This window comes from Drosophila rhopaloa, unplaced genomic scaffold (genome assembly GCF_018152115.1).
Source record: "Drosophila rhopaloa isolate 14029-0021.01 unplaced genomic scaffold, ASM1815211v1 contig_178, whole genome shotgun sequence".
Taxonomy (NCBI): Eukaryota; Metazoa; Arthropoda; class Insecta; order Diptera; family Drosophilidae; genus Drosophila; species Drosophila rhopaloa.
In genome coordinates this window covers 2,013,518-2,032,058 of record NW_025335059.1, presented here as the reverse complement: position 1 = coordinate 2,032,058, position 18,541 = coordinate 2,013,518, and the positions used below count along the sequence as shown (strand labels likewise).

Below are 18,541 nucleotides of genomic sequence, written 5' to 3'. Positions count from 1 at the left end.
TGACAAAACTTTGCTGTTTTATACTTTTCATTCTTGGCTTGTCAAATATTGACCCAAGTGCTGACATATTTGCGAATCAAATCTTAATAAAGAAACAATTGCGCAAATGATAGAACACATTTTACTTTGGACCTAATTGCAAACAACTTTTTCCCCTGTTTTTAGATAAATATTTCTAGTATGTTTTTGGCACCACGCGTTGAATAAATCAGGTTTAGCAGATTACGACCGTAATAGGACTTGAGAGCTCCCTTGGGGAATTCGAAGAAGGATTCGCAGCCAAAAAACGGCATTACACAGTCTCCGGGCTTCGATCTGCCATCGATCATACATAGCTACTCGCTTTGACTTTGACTCATTTGGCTAAAATTAACGATTCCTAACCATATCGAGAAGGTCGCTGGTTGTCAGCCCCATTTGCTTGCCTCATTCACTTGTCTGGCCGTCGCCGTGCATTTGTGTCTGCCTTTCGTTTTTGCATTTGATCAGGCGGAAAAAAAGGGGGAGTGGAATTAAAAAGGCATTGCCAAAAGCAATCCACAAATATGCCAAATATTTACCAGAATTATTTGCTTTTCTTTGGTTAAGGGTGTGCAAGGGGATCGTGAATCATATTATTCGCTGGCTTTCCGTTTTGGACTCCCGTTTTGAAAAGGGTCAGGATTTGGGGATCCATGTGCTTGGTCTCCAAAGTTTCAATGTCATGCTATTCATAATTGTGTTCAAAAAAAAACATATATTTTAACGCTTGCTTTCAATCGTGCGGCTCGATAACAAGTTTATTAGTCATTATTATTAGAATCCGACTTACGTTCTTGGCAATAAATAACATGGATGAATAACAATTTTAATAGTTAACATTAGTTGACTTATGTTGATTCATTAGTAGGATTTATATATATTTTAACTGGTGAGCTTTTATTTATAAATATAACTTATAAAAAATTTTTTTTTTTTGGTAGATTTTTAGAACAGAAGTCGAGATATGAATCAACACAAGTGAAATTGATCGAACTGTCTATTAATAAATATGAAGTCAGTTTTCAAAAGGTAGATCATCGATATTTTAAATTGTATCGTTGTATTACCGCTTAAAATAACCCCTTTTTAGCTATGTACATACTGTTTATTTACACAAGATTACATTATTTGGAAAATATAAAACTGACGAATTACCCTTTTTTAAAACTAAATCGTCAAAGCGCTTTTAAACGGTTTCAGTTTGTATATCACAACTACAACTCAAAATTGAAGTTATATTTGTCGGTAATAATAAGCTTTTTGCAACCATAAGAAAAAGCGTTAATATTTGATAAGCGCCTTCCAAAGCTTAGAGCATACTTTGGGGCTCAACGAAAAATATCACATAGTACTTAAAATTATATTAATAATATAATCCAAAAAAATTATCAAACTTTACGTTCTCACACTGAACTTGAATTCGTTGTTGTTTTTTTTTTTAACAAAACTGGTTTTCTTCTACGCATGAACTTTTTGATCAGAGAGCGCTGACTGTGAGAGAGAAAAAGAGCGGCAAACACTTTTTTGTAAGCGAGAGAGCGGTAAACAAACTTGATAGCCGAAAAACAACAACAAAGTCGCAAGCAAGAGGGAGAGAGAGATAACCAAGCGACACGATCAGAACAACAACAAACAAGATGTACAGCGAGCAAGAGCGAGACCGGGAGATGGCGGAGACGGAGAGAGCGAGAGAGAATGCCGGTGCGCGACAAAAAACTTCAACGTTGAAAAATAAAAATTTATTTAACGGTGGTACGCGCAAGAGTAACAACGCTGACGGTCCCGGATCGACAAATATAAAACACGGCGGTGAATTAGTGCAAAACGCGAATTATACAAACGGTCAAACGACGCAGGCGACCATATTCCTCAGCCACAACAATAACTCTAACCACTATTACAACAACAACAGTCACGGCAGAAATAACCCGCCAAATTCGCAACAAAATCTGCAAAACGCGTGTGTTTATACAACCAACAATAACAACAGCAACAACAATTCGGAGCAGAATTTTAGCAACTTAAATTTCTACGCCCAACCACCGCTACAACAACAACACTACGACGTTTGCCCTCAACAGGTGTGTGTATAAGGGAGAGAGAAAGAGATTTCCTGCGGCAGTGTGCGTGTGTTACAGAAGAAATTCACTAAGTAGCACTTTCCAAGAAATCAAATTACAGTGGAAATAGCTTTTGGCGGAAAGATACAATTTTGTCTAGTTACCAAAATCGAAATTTTTAAATCAATTTTTGTGAAAATGTATTTTTATAAAACCGAACTTTTCTAACTAAATAACAGTTACTAATGTAACTGAAGTTTTCTGTTAAATATACATACATATGTACACACATATGTAGTTTTTAGAATTGAAGTAAAATTGGGAACTCAAACCTTCAAGTTAGATATCACAAAAATGTTTTCAAGTAAACGGTATGTTTTAGAGTAAGTTAAAAAATTATACTATTCCCTAAAGCAAGCTTTTTATTAAAAAAAAATGATTACAGATGGTCGACTACACTTTTATTGACTTAAGAATGTTTTAAATTGGTAACGTCAATTTTACATTTTTAGGTAATGTACCAAATAGTTTTCAGATATATGAATAAGTACATATGCATGTATGTATGTGCATACATATGTTCCTAGTAAAATGTTTTTTATAATAGAAACAATTTTTTTAATATATATTAAAAATTATTTACAGACACTTGTTCGACTGTAGTTCACTAAAGCCTTTTAATTGCTGCAGTTCACATTGCGTTTTGTCGCGGCATTTCGCAATTAATGAAAATGTTAATGAACTTCACACGCTGCGCACTCGAGCACTCCAATTTCTTTTTCAAGCCATATTCTCTTTTTGGCCTGGCCCAGACTAGACGGACCAAAGAAGGGGCAGCGGGGGCCCTATTTCTCTATTTCTGTTGGTTTTTGGAGACGACACGCCAACTTCGTTTTGGTCTCTGTCCGTCGTCTTGTGATCCCTCCTCTCCTCCGCTTTGTGTTCGTTCTTCGCGGGCATTTCTGTCTGTATACCCTTTTCAGGAACTTTTCGGGCAAGTTGGTAAACAATGAATTAGGCGGAGTTACCTGGGAACTTGTTTCGCCGGTTAAAAGATAAGGGAAACTCTCAAACTCAAAATATCCGGACTTCTTCAACTCGAACCACTAACAAATTAATTTAAATTATTTCATTTTTTCGGAACAAAGAACCAATTTTTTCTTTATCATTAATATATAAATTTTAAATTTTGCCATATGTATATTTCTAAGAAATGGGGATTAAAGCAATTCTAGTGGATTATTAATAAAAATAAATATAACCGAAAATCCCTATATGTTTCCCTATTGTTTCCTTTTGCGGTATTTTTTAGACCTTGTTTTTGTCAAAATTTTCAAAAGTTCCAAACAAAAAAAGTTCGGTTTAAAAGATAAATTTTTAAATATTGCCTTAAAAAGTGTATTTAAATGTCGCTAGTAGTTAAAATTTCATTGTTTCTTAGTTGCCACTTGGCTTTGGGACATGTGTGGAAAGTGGAAAGTCCACTCCACCGATACTGAAGTTCTGTTTGGCGAGCCCAAACGAAACTGGAACAAGTCTTGGCCTACGCCACACCTTGTGTGATCCGATCAGATCCGACGCCATTCGAATCAATTTGCTCCAACGGCTCCAGGAGTGGAGTTGACGATTTTTAACGGAGATCGCTTTTGCATAGTTGCTAAGTGATTTTCGAAGTAACGACATCCCACACGCAGTCACCCAGACACCCATTTACCAGCACCATACCACACCACACCCATCCCTAGTAAACCCGGCTAACTTGATCTATGCGTAATCGCTAACCCACAGACGAACGACTACTACCAGACAAGACAGGAGGGCCAGCAGGAGGAGCAGTACGAGGAGAACTTCGACGAGGACATGGAAGCCGAACGCGATCTCGCCGAGGATGCGCAGTGGAAGAAGATCCAGCAGAACACATTCACGCGATGGGCCAATGAGCATCTGAAGACGATCGATCGGTCGATCAACAACCTGGAGACCGACCTGTCCGACGGCCTCCGACTGATCGCCCTGATTGAGGTTCTGTCCCAGAAGCGAATGCCCAAATACAACAAACGCCCAACATTCCGCAGCCAGAAGCTGGAAAACGTCTCGGTGGCCCTGAAATTCCTCCAGGATGAGGGTATCAAAATCGTTAACATTGGTAAGTAACACATATGAACATATTCCCAGAATTCTCGGATTAACTTGAAGTTCAAAAAGTGGGTTGGGTCTCACATATCTCTCATAGTTTAGCAACCGCACAATTGTTGTGGTCGTAAATAAAAATTATGAATTAATTAGAAGCGCTCGCATCGTCGGCCATCGAAAATGTTTCCATTGAAAATTGCATAATTTACTCTTTCAATGAGGAGATGACTTATCTTTATGAAGATGGGCCGCGAACGCCGCAAGAGTCTCGGTTTAACACCAGATCCGCCGCCCGCTGCATTCCGCACGATTCCATGTGGAGCTGTTGTATTATTTAGTTGAAATTTCTGTTTTTAACGATTCGCTTCCAGACTACAAAACAAAATGATGTCATTGGCGCATTTATTCAAAGCGCCAGCTTCAATGCGAGTTTTACTTTCGTTTGTATTTATATGCATAATTCAAGATTGTGTTCAGCAATTTGCAGTACTCATACAGTACGCAATCAACAGAGTTAACTACCCTGAAAAACGGGTATATTCGGCTAAGTAAGGCCTTAAATCGGAAAGATTGTTTCACTTTGTTAGGAAATTTAATCAACATATCAAAATCAAAAAAATATTCTATCTTATGAAAAAATTATTTTGATAGGTATGTTAATCTATGATATCATATTTTCCTATATAATTTAACTTGTTTAGACTTTCGTACATGAATTGGATACACCACATACGTATTTACCTTTAGACAAGAGAGCAGCAGCGAAGCGTGGACAATTTGGAAGGTTAATTTCATTAGAGCACTTCGCTTTCAAAGACCATTTCCATTGCCAAATCACGAGCGTAACAGAACCCGATATATCAATGGCCAACTAACTGCATCTTGCTAATTTGTTTGATTGAAAACTATATGGCTGGAACATGTGATACGACGGCTTTATGACTCACAACCACGGTCCTAACTCAAGCATCAGTCGGTCACTGAGGCATACAGTCGTTGAATGATTCTCCCGGGTATTACATTTCATTCACAATGTAATCAGTTACCCTGTACTTAATGACCCCGTGACGTTATTGATAAGACCGTGTTTATTTGTCAATCTCGGGACGCTTGGAATAATTTAATCATTCAGTAGAGAGTTACCACGCCATAAAAAACAGATAAACAACTTCAGTATCTAAATGTTCCAGAAAAAAGGCAGTTTGTCAATAATTGACAGCTAGGTAAATAATGTTTACAGATATGTTTACAAATACTTTTTTATCAACCCAAGGGGAGCTGTCTTGAAATGTAGGTACAAAAAATTAAAGCCAAACAAACGCGTTCGTTCAGTGAGAGCTAAATAAATGCAATTTAAAAAAATTTAAAGCGAATTGCTGTTGACGTTTTGTTGTTAGCGGTACAATCGCCGGTTTCAGAGGTATTTTTATAGCTATCAGCACTTTCGTTTTCGTGCGATAAAAATATCATCCATTTTGGACTTGGGTTAGCGATAAGACGTTTATCTACCTCCGAAATGTTATACGCTGGAAACTTAAAATTTGCTATTTAAATTGTTGAAAAGTATTGGCAAGGAGACATGATTCATCTGTTTATTCAGGTTGACTCTTTTTCAGCAGCTTAGTCATTAACTAAATTTTGCTTAAATGGCATTATTCACAGGAATGCAAACATTAATTGTTCGTTTATTTTGGCAAACATTCCGAAAACAGATAACGCATCCAATTTCGGCAATTATCGTTGCACAAATAGGAAAACTATAAGCAAACATAGTTAATTAATTTAACGAGCCGCACCTCTTCCTGTTGTCCAATTTTTGTGGTTTCCATCAATTTAAATTGATACAGTGAAAGCTTCGTGTGAAATTTTGGTTCTCAGTGCTTTGGAAACATTAGCCAGCCTGCATTTTGGGTTCCCACTGTATGGCTCAGATCATTTCTGTTCGTTTATTTCCTTCAAAGATATGTTTTTTCCTCTTTTTGCTGTCAATTGAATTAGCGCGAAATTTCGTGAAGTTATGTGTGTGTCGGCTTGTGTGCCAAAAACCACGCAGCTGGCTCAAGAGCTTGTCTTTGAATCCAGACCCCCGGCTCCAAGTGGGATTGTAGATTTCCATGGAGCGCCGCTGTTTGTATCTACAAATGTTTGCGCTAAAAAAGCCACAAAAACAATAATAAAGCCTCTCGGGCGGTCTCAATAAAATTAAAAAAAAACAGCGAAATAAGCAAATAAAAATAACAAAATTAAAAGTACAAAGCAGAGGGAAGAACAAACCTAATACGTGCCGGATAGAGTAGAGATAAAGTCGCTCAGTTGACTCTCCATGACATCATCTGGTTTGGGGAATCGGGCAAACTTCGCTTTTTGCCTGAAGTTTTGGGGCCGAAAAACTCAACGACCAGCAGCAGCAAACCTTATGATTCCTATAAAGTCAGGCTCAATTTGTCACAGGCAATTGATTGTTATTGATGACGCCATCATCGCCCGAACATCATTAAAATTATCATCTATGGAGGGTGTTGAAGATTTTTCCATGCGATGAGTCAAGCACATGAATGCATATTTCACTTAATGGAAGCCCACTTGATGATCCATTTGACCCAATTTCATTTCTGTTGTGTGCTTGTTAATAACTTGCTCCTATTTTTGTGATTTTACCCTTGATGTGTTGATCAGCACGAAGGCAAGAACTTAATAATAACAGTTGATTTCCTCATATTGCGGTTTATCTGCACTTTTTTGTTTGTTTACAATTTTTGTTTAAAAAAGATTGTATAACATTCTTTAATAATACGTCACCAAAATTGTTGTGGCTCATGCTAGCGAGCTATCGTTTGCTAAGCTAATTTGAAATTCCCAGCTTAACTTGGTATACTAAAATACAGAACAACTTTATACATGGCGCTTTTATCAGTATTTTGAAAGAGATTTCCTAAAAAATTACTTAACATTTTTGATAAATTGGTGTTAACAGCTACCATTTCCTCAGCTTATGGTGATGAATCAGCTTGTAGTAAGGAAATATGCGGAGCCCACACGATCATGCTAAATTTCCGTTGAATTTCTGCTGAATTGCTAAAAAATGACACGACCGAACATCAATACTTGCATTGATCACCTAGCACGTACTCACCGGTGTTTTTATAAATCATTTGCAATGGTTCAACATGACGCCATCGATTCGGACACGTCACCGTTGAGCTGTGGCTAACCCTCTGATCCACTGGCTGGAAATAGAAATGATGGCCCATTCCTCGTCATACTCCAAAGGCAATTGTGATAAGATTAAGTTGTTATGAGCATCGCGTTACCTAGTCGATGGCATTTCAAGATTCCTTGGCCCGGGCAGTTAGTCAATTATTTAAATTAGCAAAAGCTGGCCGTTGGAGAGATCGAGAGACCCGGCTCAATTAACCCCAAACAAGTGAAAAATAACAGAAACTTTCAACGCTTGTGACACCACCCGAAAATGTGGGACAACCCACATCAGAAATGCGCCCAAAATGGGGCTTTTTAAGCGGCTTAAAAAGTCAGAGCCGGCAGACAGGCTCCGACTTTCCAAGCAATGTCAACGATTTTTTGCAGCTAAGCCCTGCCCTGGCTCTAATTTAATTAGCCGTGCAACAGTTAGACGTCTGGATGATTGGCCCCAGACCGACCAAACGGAAACTGGTTTTTCCGTTCGGAAAATCTTTTCAGACGTTCCATTGTATCGTGGCTGTTTTTTCCGACTCCAAAGTCGGAGCTCTGGTATGCGCGTGCCGCTCAAAGAACGTGTCTGGTGACCCAAGCCGGTTACCCGTGACTGCAACTGCAACCGGGACTGCGAGCGGGTCTATGTGGCCTCGGAATCCTGAGCTGCAGCCTCAGCATTCTTGTTATCTGAATGTTAAATACTTTTCTGCCGTTGCACTTAACATCATAATAACTTTGGCCGCTTCGAGGCGAGAATCGTTGCACATAAATCATGTCAAGTCATCATTTGACATGGCCAAACGATTGGAGGCTTCTGTAAAACGAGTCTAAATCGAGATTCGGTCGCTGGCTTTTGGGTGGACATATCCGATTGCTGTGGACAGTGACAGCGAAATTATGATAGATTATAACCGAGAGATCTCAGAACTTTTCAATCGTTATTTCTATAATTAAATTTTTCCGCATCTTAAAATCAAGTGTTTGGCTCGTTTTAAGATAAGAAAGTACTATGCCAACATCACATTCCTATTAACAGATAAACTTATCTTACCCAAGTTATGGGGTTATCTTTACTGTCCAGATAATAAGCCAGTTAATGGAATAGCAAGTGTATATATTTGTCGTTCCTTTACCTTTAAATTTCTCAAACAAAGCAAAATACGTTTGATTCAATCAACTCAATAATAGTCGCCAATATAAGGTTTTGTGTCAAAGTCTGGAAAATGATAACATTATCATGAAGGAATATGTGTCAGTAAAAATTATTATTCTATACTTCTATTCTAACTATGACACATTTTTAGAAAAATAACTAATCAACAATTTATAATACCGCTTTGACGTTTTAAAATCCAAGAACCGAATACTAAACACGTTGATGACAATATCAATTAGAGTAAGTATTTAGATAGTAAATATCTTACTTACTGTGATATAATTTATTTGACTCTAAATTGTATTCCTCCCAAAATGTATATATCAAACTATATACCAATATTTTCAGTGATACTTTGGTTTTTAATTGTCTTTACACATCTCTTAGACAACAAAGAAGGTATGTCTTCTGAAGCAACAGCTAATCGTAAAACTATTAAATTGTAAACGTATACCATTTTAGTGTTATTGTGGGTTACAATCTTAGTTATATAGCGGGAAATTAGTTTCCTTCCCTGGATTCCAAGAATGCTTGTATTATATTAACCTCGATTACATTGATATAATCATGCACTCATCGGGAATTACAAGAGTTCTTTGGTACTTCAAAGATTAGGTTTCCCATTCTAAAGCACAGTCTATGGAGAAGTTTCTTTTCTTGTTCTCTGCGATCTTCACACCTATGCATATGTATGGAGTGCCTGTCTAGTTAATATGCATTACTTATTCCAATCACAGTTATGGCATCTCATGCTGCTATCCAGACATTAGCATATTTCTATATAATTTACAGCATATTTTCTTGTTCGCGCTGCCATGCCAAAAACAAACTTTGGGGTCTTGGAGTTGACAAGCAACCAGTTTGAGATCCACAAAGACATCCAGTGGAGTTTTGGCCAAGACAGTTACCGAGGCTCACCGATTGGCATTGCCGACTGCTACCTAATTAGCCAAATCATTTCTGGCTATTTAGTTTTTCCATGCCGTTTTAATTGCTGCTTTCTTTCGACTCGCGAATGGAGTTGTTGCGCAGTGTCTTCGATGTATTTTTCATAAATATGTCAACGGGCTGGGCTTACAGATTGGCAGCTAATTCATTTGTCAAGGCATCACTCGACCGTAAAAGTATTTTAAACGGCCAAACGCAGAAATGGCCGGCAATTTGATGGCTTTTAGGAGAGGCCGAGCGGCCAACAAAGCAAATCCATTTGGCCATTTGTTCGACCCATCCAGCCGGTTTCCCTGTCCAGTGGCCACAAGTGGCCGGCTACTTGTGGCCACTGGACAAGTAAACAAAGCCAAATTGCAAATTTTTTCTTAGCAAAAAGTGGTTATTACTGTTGCGGGTGTTGGGCAGTAAGTGGTAAGAGAGCTGGCTCTATCAGCAATCGTTTAACGGCTCGTTGAGCAGACCAAAAAGCACAAAACGATCCCAGGTTCTAGTAGAAAGCCAGCCCTCGCAGTCAAAAGCAAAGAAATGTAGAACATCTAGTACGTCAGTGGACGGAGCTGTCTGTCGTCACTTGGCATATTCGGTTACCATCGCTTGTCCACTGTATTTTCCCTGTGGCAACTTTCCCCCATGATGGAGGCGGAATTCCATTCGCGTCATGGTTCAGTGCGTGCCAAATGCATTTGCCGAGGGCCCGGGTGTTGACTAATCGGTGATAGGTAATCAGAACGATCCCCACGCCTTTCACCTTGCGGTGTTACGCTATTAAAGATCCCATTTTCCCAGGTTCAATAAACCCCCGACTATCTCCGAATGGTTTTAGCATGACAAAAGACGATCTGTCTAAAGCGCAGGCTTCGGCCAAGTTTAAGGTCGACGGCGACGGGTTGCTAAACCGGCAAGACCTGTTGATTGCGTGAATAATCAGCCCTGAACTTGACCAGGAGGCAAAGTGGCTGTAACAGTTAGCGGACATCTCTGTCTATAATTGGCAGCTTGTCGAATGGCAACTGGTTTGCAGCAGCCCCATCAAAGTGTTGCCAGTGACAGATGAGGCTGCCTGCAGCCGTTGCAGTGGTTGCCACAAGTTGTCGGTGCAATTAATAGATACATTAAGTACATACTAAGACTGGTAACGGTGAGCGTTCTGGTTTTAAACCCCGCCAACAAAGTAATACAATCTCTCTGTTCTTCTGCCCGCAGACTCCTCGGACATTGTGGACTGTAAGCTGAAACTGATACTGGGTCTGATATGGACGCTGATTCTGCACTACTCAATATCGATGCCCATGTGGGATGGTGACGACGAGAAGCAGCTGAACGGATCGGGCCACACGCCCAAGCAGCGGTAAGTAACGGCTGCCCACTCGAATTGTTGTCCAGTACTAAATCACTCTTCCGATGGCAGCCTGCTGAACTGGATACACGCCAAAATACCCGACTTGCCCATCAATAACTTCACCAACGACTGGACCACGGGCAAGGCGGTGGGTGCGCTCGTCGATGCCTGTGCCCCGGGTCTCTGTCCCGACTGGGAGCTCTGGGATCCGAAGGATGCCGTGCAGAACGCCTCCGAGGCCATGGGCCTGGCCGATGACTGGCTCAACGTGCGCCAGCTGATCAAACCCGAGGAGCTGGTCAACCCCAATGTGGACGAGCAGTCCATGATGACCTATCTGTCGCAGTACCCCAACTCAAAGCTCAAGACCGGAGCTCCTTTGAGGCCCAAGACGAATCCCAATAGGTGAGTGCGAGTGCCCCTTTTAGTCGGACTTATCAAACTCAAACTATTCTTTATTGTATTCTCCAAATTTTAAATCTTTACCCAAAGTAATTACGAACTAGAAATGAAAAATTAAATCAATTTTTATTAGACAACTTTTTATAGTTTAGATAAAGAGTTAGTTAAAGCTCTAGCATAAGCTATAAACTTTATGAACATTTGAAAATATTTACAGTAAAGTTTTCAGAGTTAGTTTTAGCTTTGAAAGAAAAGATTTGAAAGTTGTTCTGTGACTTGAAATCTGGAATAAGTAATGTGTCAGGTTCCAGTTCGAGTTAGAGAAGTCCGACTTCATTGTAAGATATCCAAATCCAGCGTTGTACTTTCTACCCAACTGTATTTCAAATTCAAGTTGTACCTTATAGTCCTTTTTCTGTCCTTCTGGCTAATGCATTTTTCTGGTTCTAATCTAGACTCTATCTATCTCTCTTCTCTCTCTTTCTCCTTTTATATCCGTTTTCCTTCGTGTATATTTGAGCAACGTTTTTAATGTATTGGATATTGTTCTTGTTTCCCTATTCGCTCCGTATACATAATATGTATATAAACTACCAAACCATATATATTTATTAAACGCCTCAAAATGCAAAACTCAGCATTCCTCCGCCGCGGTAAGTTTTTTCGGCATGCCTCCACTCGTTCTTTTCCGTTTTGTTCTGATCTGTTTTGGCCGCCACTTCTTTTCGGCCAACGTTCTTTTACGTTTGATTTTCGGTTTTTTAATTTATTGACTTCTTATGGTATTTGTGATTTAAATGTTCCACCAGTTTCGGTTACTTTTGTTGCTCTCCGCTTTTCGCGCTAGCCCAGAGCGGTCCGTATCTAATGAATACTTCAACGCCGCTGCTTTCCTGTTTGTTTTGCTCTTGCTGGCGGCTTTTATTGCTCTCTACAATTAGCGCTCACTAAACGCATTCATCTTGGCCGACGCTGATTAAATTTGCTGCTTTGTTAAGCTACCAAGATTTTACTTACAAGTTGGAGAAACATCGAAGAACTGGAAATCTAGTTTTCTTCTTATTATTTCAAGTTTGATTTCAAACATTTTATAAGATAACACTCTCTCTCTTGAAAAATAAAATAATAATTGGATGCATTTGCATAACTCAAAAAAAATGTCGTTGCTTTATTAAAATGTTTAGTTTTTTTCATATTAATTAGTTTTTAGAAAACCATGTAATTAATAGGTCATTTTTAAACGCTTTTGTATATTGCTTTAACTTCTTAAATCTGTTTATTTTCAAAATCCAAAAAGTATGCTTTAAAAAATGCGTTTTCGAGATTAGTACTGTAAAATTACGCTTTTGACGCGCCACCAGAAAAAATAAAAACTTTCAAAATATTTGGTTGCAAGAGTGATTCCAAACCTCTAGATCTTTTGCAAAATAATTAAATTAGACTGCAAAGCCTTGCTAATTTGCTAAGTTGTGTGCCATTTGAATATTAGTCCTGAATATTAAAATTGGCTTTGTAGAAATCTCTTCTTTTTTTGAAAATTTTTTTTAAACTATAATCATTATTTTTACCTCTACAGAGTGCGTGCCTATGGTCCTGGAATTGAACCTATTGGTCCGGTAGTCGGAGCCCCAGCCAATTTCACCGTTGAAACCTTCTCTGCGGGCAAGGGTATGTTCCTAGAGTTCTTGTAAAAAAAAACAAATCTTTAATATTTTATATATAGGTTCTGTGGATGTAGATATCGAGGGACCCAATGGGGAGATCGAGAAAGCCGATGTGCGCTTCAACAACGACAAGAACCTTACGTACACGGTTTCGTATATTCCCAAAGCCGAGGGATCCCACAAGGTGGGCGTTAAGTTCTCCGGCCGCGACATCCCCAAGTCTCCGTTCCCCGTGAAGGTGGAGGGACATGCTGGTGACGCCTCCAAGGTAAAGGTTACTGGTCCCGGAATCCAACCCACCGGGGTGACTATCAAGAAGCCCACCTTCTTTGACATTCTCGCCAAGGATGCGGGTCGCGGAGTACCCGAGGTGATCATCATCGATCCGGCTAACCACAAGACCTCTGTGGCAGCCAAGGTGCGTCAGCTGGAGAACGATACGTGGCGCTGCGAGTACGTTACCGCCATGCAGGGTCTGCATTCGGTGAATGTCTTCTATGCTGGCACTCCCATCCCGAACAGTCCGTTCCCCGTGAAGGTGGCTCCGCTGTCGGATGCGCGTAAGGTGCGCGCATCCGGCCGTGGACTCCAGGCCACTGGCATTCGTGTCGGAGACGATGCCGACTTCAAGATCCACACCGAGGGAGCCGGCGAGGGTGAGCCAGAGGTGCGCGTCATTGGTCCGGGTGGCATGAACCAGAACGTCATGCAGTCAAAGGTGGATGGTAATACGTACGAGTGCCACTACTATCCCACCAAGGAGGGTCGCTACGTGATCATGGTTACCTTTGCTGGCCAGGAAGTGCCCAAATCCCCGTTCGAGATAAAGGTGGGCCCCAAGAAGGAGTCTTCGATTGTGGCCTACGGACCTGGACTGAGCAGCGGCGTCATCGGCTACCCGGCTGCCTTTGTGGTGGAGACCAATGGCGAGACTGGAGCCCTCGGGTTCACCGTGGCCGGTCCCTCGCAGGCCGAGATCGAGTGCCACGACAATGGCGATGGCTCCGCACTGGTCAAGTATCATCCAACCGCTGTGGGAGAGTACGCCGTGCACATTCTGTGCGACAACGAGGACATCCCCAAGTCGCCGTTCATCGCCCAGATCCTGCCGCGCACCGATTTCCATCCGGAGCTGGTCAAGGCCAGTGGTCCCGGACTAGAGAAAAACGGCGTCACTATCAACCAGCCGACAAGCTTCACTGTAGACCCCAGCAAGGCGGGCAATGCCCCGCTTGATGTTTTCGTTCAGGATGTGTACGGCACCAAGTTGCCCGTGGAGTTGAAGAACAACCCGGATGGCACCAAGAAGGTCACCTATACCCCCACTTCTGGAGTTCCACACACTGTTGAAGGTAGGTCGTTGCAAAAATTAAATCTATTTTAACAGCTTCCGCTAAGCTGTGATTTGCTAATAACAATATTAATAATAACGTTAATATCCGCATTCCAGTCAACTACGGAGGTGTTTCCACCCCTAACTCACCGCACCGCGTTTACGTCGGAGTTCCGGTTGATGCAGCCAAAGTACAGGCCTTTGGACCCTGGTTGCAGCCCGGAGTGCGTCCCAATGTGGCCACCCACTTCAATGTGGACGCCCGTGAGGCCGGCGATGCCGAGCTCAAGGTAAAGATCATCCACGAGGAGACCAAGATCGAGGTGCCGTGCCGCATTATTGACAACGAGGACAGCACCTACTCGGTGGAGGTGATTCCGCCTTCCAAGGGTGCCTACACCACCACGATGACTTATGGCGGTCAGCGAGTTCCCCTGGGACAGAAGGTCGTCGTGGAGCAGACGGTGGATGTGTCCAAGATCAAGGTGGACGGACTCGAGCCGAGTAAGTATCCGTAGATTAGACAACCGATTTGTTTTATATACAAGTGCCTATCTTGAGTGCGTCATGGTCTAAGTCCAAGTCATCATTTCGTTCACCCAAAACAAAAGCCGCGCCCCTGAACAGTTTGCAGCAGTTCCGGATCATCACCCATGGCCTGCCCAAGGCGGATCTAGCGGTGACCATCACCAGTCCTTCGGGCAATCGCGTTAAGGCGCACATTATACCCACGGCGGAGGGTTTCCTTGTCAACTTTACGCCCACGCAACTGGGCGAGTACCTGCTAAGCATCTGCTTCGGCGGCACGCCGATCACTCCGCGTCCCTTCCGGCTGCAGTGTCTCACGGGCAGCGATTCGAATAAGGTGCAAGCCTTTGGGCCCGGTCTAGAACGCGGAATTGTGGGCCAGCCGGCAGAGTTTATGATTGACACACGTGGCGCCGGGCAGGGTGGATTGGGTGTGACGGTGGAGGGTCCATGCGAGGCGGCCATCAATTGTCGGGATAATGGAGACGGCACTTGCAACGTGGCCTACTTGCCCACCGAGGCGGGCGATTATACCGTGAACATAACGTTCAACGAGCGCCACATCACCGGCTCGCCCTTCCAGCCACTGATCGTTCCGGTACCAAATCTTAAGAATACCCGCGTCAGTGGCATCGGCATACAGCCGCATGGTATGAGGAGTTCCAGTTGCCAATTGCCAGTTGGCTGTTCCGAGTGTTCCTGCTGCCGTACAGCTCTAATCCTCTGCGCTCTACTTACCACCTGACCAAGGTTGCTTGCTGCAATCGCCTCGCCACTCCTTTTTATTGTTGTGATGTCCCTATTGTTTGTTTGATTTGAACTAAACCATAAACCACTAATCGCCTTTCAATTAATTGTACTGTTCCACTGTTTTTTAAAAATATTTTCGAATCTTTAAGAAATGTTTTATGCATAATCGATGTTGGATACACAAAACCTGAATTTGTTACAGAATGTGTGTTTTATTTTCAGGAAAAAATTATTTACTTTTCAAACCTTGTACCTAGATTAAAAATTTTACCATTTCCATTAGTTTTAATTGCATCGTAATCTTGTTGATGTTGTGCCTTGATGTTTAATATTTTTGAGATTATGGGATCTTACTAATTTTTAATTTTCCCCTAGGTGTGATCATGAACGCGGCCACGGACTTCATGGTGGACATGAGCAAGGTGGGCAGCAACATTGACTCTGGCAAGTTGTCCTGCGCCATCTTCGATCCCAAGGGCCATGTGCTGCCCAGTAAGATTGTACAGGGCCCCACAGACGACATTTTCCGCATCATGTACACACCCTTCGAGGCTGGCCGTCATACCATCGAGCTGATGTACGACAACATCCCGGTGCCGGGATCTCCGTTTGTGGTGAATGTCAAGAGCGGATGCGATCCGGCACGTTGCAAGGCCTACGGACCGGGACTAGAAAAGGGTCTAACCAATCAGAAGAACAAGTTCACGGTGGAGACCAAGGGTGCGGGCAACGGAGGACTTTCGTTGGCCATCGAGGGTCCCTCGGAAGCGAAGATGACCTGTACAGACAATCGCGATGGTAGCTGCGATGTGGACTATCTGGCCACCGACCCGGGAGAGTATGACATTACCATTCGATTTGCGGACAAGCACATCCCCGGCTCTCCGTTCCGCGTGGTCGTCGAGGAGACGGTGGACCCCAGCAAGGTGAAGGTGTACGGACCGGGCATCGAACACGGCCAGGTGCGCGAAAGCGTGCCCACGTACTTCAACGTGGATGTGGGCGAGGCTGGTCCTGGCCGCATCGCCGTCAAACTGACCAACTCCGAGGGCATACCCGTGGACAACCTGCGCGTGGAGGACAAGGGCAATTGCATTTACGCGGTGCACTATGTGCCGCCCAAGGCCGGATCCGTGCTCACCTGCCAGGTGAAGTTCTCCGAAGTGGAGGTGCCATGCAGGTGAGTTTAATTTTAAACTAAATCTAGGAGCTCGGAAAAATAAATTATTTTTGATTTATTAGTTTATTAGTCCATGAATAACTATTTAATTGGTTTTTAGTCCTTCAACTACATAAATGTATGTTCGACTGTTTTCTACTAGCAAATTAAAATAGCCAACAAATTATTTTAAAAAAGAATTCCATTTAATTTAACATCGTTTTTCTTTCCAGTCCATTTGTGATGACCGTTTTCCCCAAGTCAGAGCCCACGAAGGTAAAGGTAAAGGGTGTCAATGAGAAGAAGAAAACACCTGCCTCTCTGCCTGCCGAGTTTGAAATCGATACAAAACAGGCCGGCCAGGCGGACATCAATGTAGCCATCAAGAACCCCAAGGGCAAGCCGATGCAGCCGCGCCTGGAGGAAGTGTCCACCGGAACGTATGTGGTTTCATTCGTGCCCGATGAGTGCGGAACCTACCAGTGCAGCATCAAGTACGGCGATAAGGAGATCGAGGGCTCGCCCTTCAAACTCGAAGCATTCCCCACCGGCGAGGCGAAAAAATGCAAGCTGGTGGAGCAGGCGCCCAAGATCCAGACATCGGGTAGTCAGTCGCACCTGAAGGTGGATGCCCGTGAGGCAGGTGATGGAGCAGTGACCTGCAAGATCACAAACAAGGCGGGCAGGTAAGAATCTCCGTCGGTTTTAGGTGCAGCATACATGTTAAACAAACCCATTAAATTCTCTAGCGAAATTGTGGACATTGATGTGATCGAAAAGGATGGGTTCTTCGACATTCTTTATGCGCTGAACGATCCCGGAGACTATGACATCAACGTGAAGTTTGGTGGCAAGGACATCCCGAACGGCAGCTTCTCCATCAAGGTAGCCTGAACTACATTTTCTTTCGAAACTCTCGATATAACCAAACCAAACCAAAAACAGACACAGCCAAATCTAGTCTAGTCACAAATGGGAATTGTTGGAAATTAGCAATTATTTTAAAGTTTATCTATACTTAAACGTTTTTCTAGTCATTTAAGCCAGGTTGAAGCCATTTAGAGCTCTGCCACATCTACATTATATTCTAGTCAAGTCCATTGTCATTGTTTTGTGTTTATGTTTCGTGCGTCCCCTCAAATTGTTTTAAGTTTTTGTGTAAAGTTTTCATTGGGCTTCCCCGAAAAGAAAAACACGCAAACAATTTTCACATATGAATTAAGAGTGCTCAGCAAGAAGAAACAAAAGAATACGATTTAAGTGCAACATTGTAAAACATGACAACAAAAATAAAAAAAAAGCTCAAACAAAAGGAACCACTTTTGGATTGCCCACCAAAAAAGCAAAAATGTCTTACGAAAATTTTACAATTAATTGCATGAAAATTGTTTCGTTCTCAAAATTATTTCTGCTATGCTACACTGCCAATTGCGCTTTGTTTTACATTATGCATTTAATGAACAATTATTCTTAATGCTTATTTGTTTGTAAGCTAGCTAGCCTTAGTCTATGTAAGTTGTTTGTGTGTGTTTCTGTATTTGATTCAAGACTGATCCGAACGCACTTAACGCAACAAAAACCAAAACGACAACGTCTCGAAAACCAAAAACTACAAACTGGTCGCACTCACTTGACGCTTGAGCACAAATTTACCAAAAAAATGTTAATTAATCACAGAATAATTGCTAATTTAACAACAATTTTCCTAACCCACGTAGAGCCAATACTTTGCACTTGCCTAAAAAATCTCTTTCAGCGGGAAGGGGGTTTGTCCTGTAAGTAGAATGACAAAATCATTCACGTGTGCCTCCGCGTGCGTTGACAACCTGAAAAATGAAGTCTCATAAATA

General features: G+C 42.0%; 1 protein-coding gene across 7 annotated transcripts in view; it reads left to right on the top strand.

Moving 5' to 3' along the window:
- Positions 1-18,541, top strand: part of LOC108047546 (filamin-A) — a 32,603-nt gene that overhangs the window by 1,679 nt on the left and 12,383 nt on the right. The window contains exons 1-12 of one of the 7 annotated variants that reach the window (XM_017127759.2): positions 1,679-2,102; positions 3,870-4,227; positions 10,720-10,864; positions 10,925-11,260; positions 11,896-11,910; positions 12,834-12,925; positions 12,981-14,273; positions 14,372-14,758; positions 14,866-15,432; positions 15,908-16,712; positions 16,925-17,377; positions 17,441-17,576. In XM_017127759.2, the coding sequence (XP_016983248.2) occupies positions 1,689-2,102; positions 3,870-4,227; positions 10,720-10,864; positions 10,925-11,260; positions 11,896-11,910; positions 12,834-12,925; positions 12,981-14,273; positions 14,372-14,758; positions 14,866-15,432; positions 15,908-16,712; positions 16,925-17,377; positions 17,441-17,576 (5,001 nt within the window). In that variant the 5' untranslated portion in view covers positions 1,679-1,688. Of the gene's footprint in view, positions 1-1,678; positions 2,103-3,869; positions 4,228-10,719; positions 10,865-10,924; positions 11,261-11,895; positions 11,911-12,833; positions 12,926-12,980; positions 14,274-14,371; positions 14,759-14,865; positions 15,433-15,907; positions 16,713-16,924; positions 17,378-17,440; positions 17,577-18,541 lie in introns of those variants that run through there. The other 6 variants (XM_017127761.2, XM_017127760.2, XM_017127763.2 and 3 more) reach the window with 6 other exon arrangements.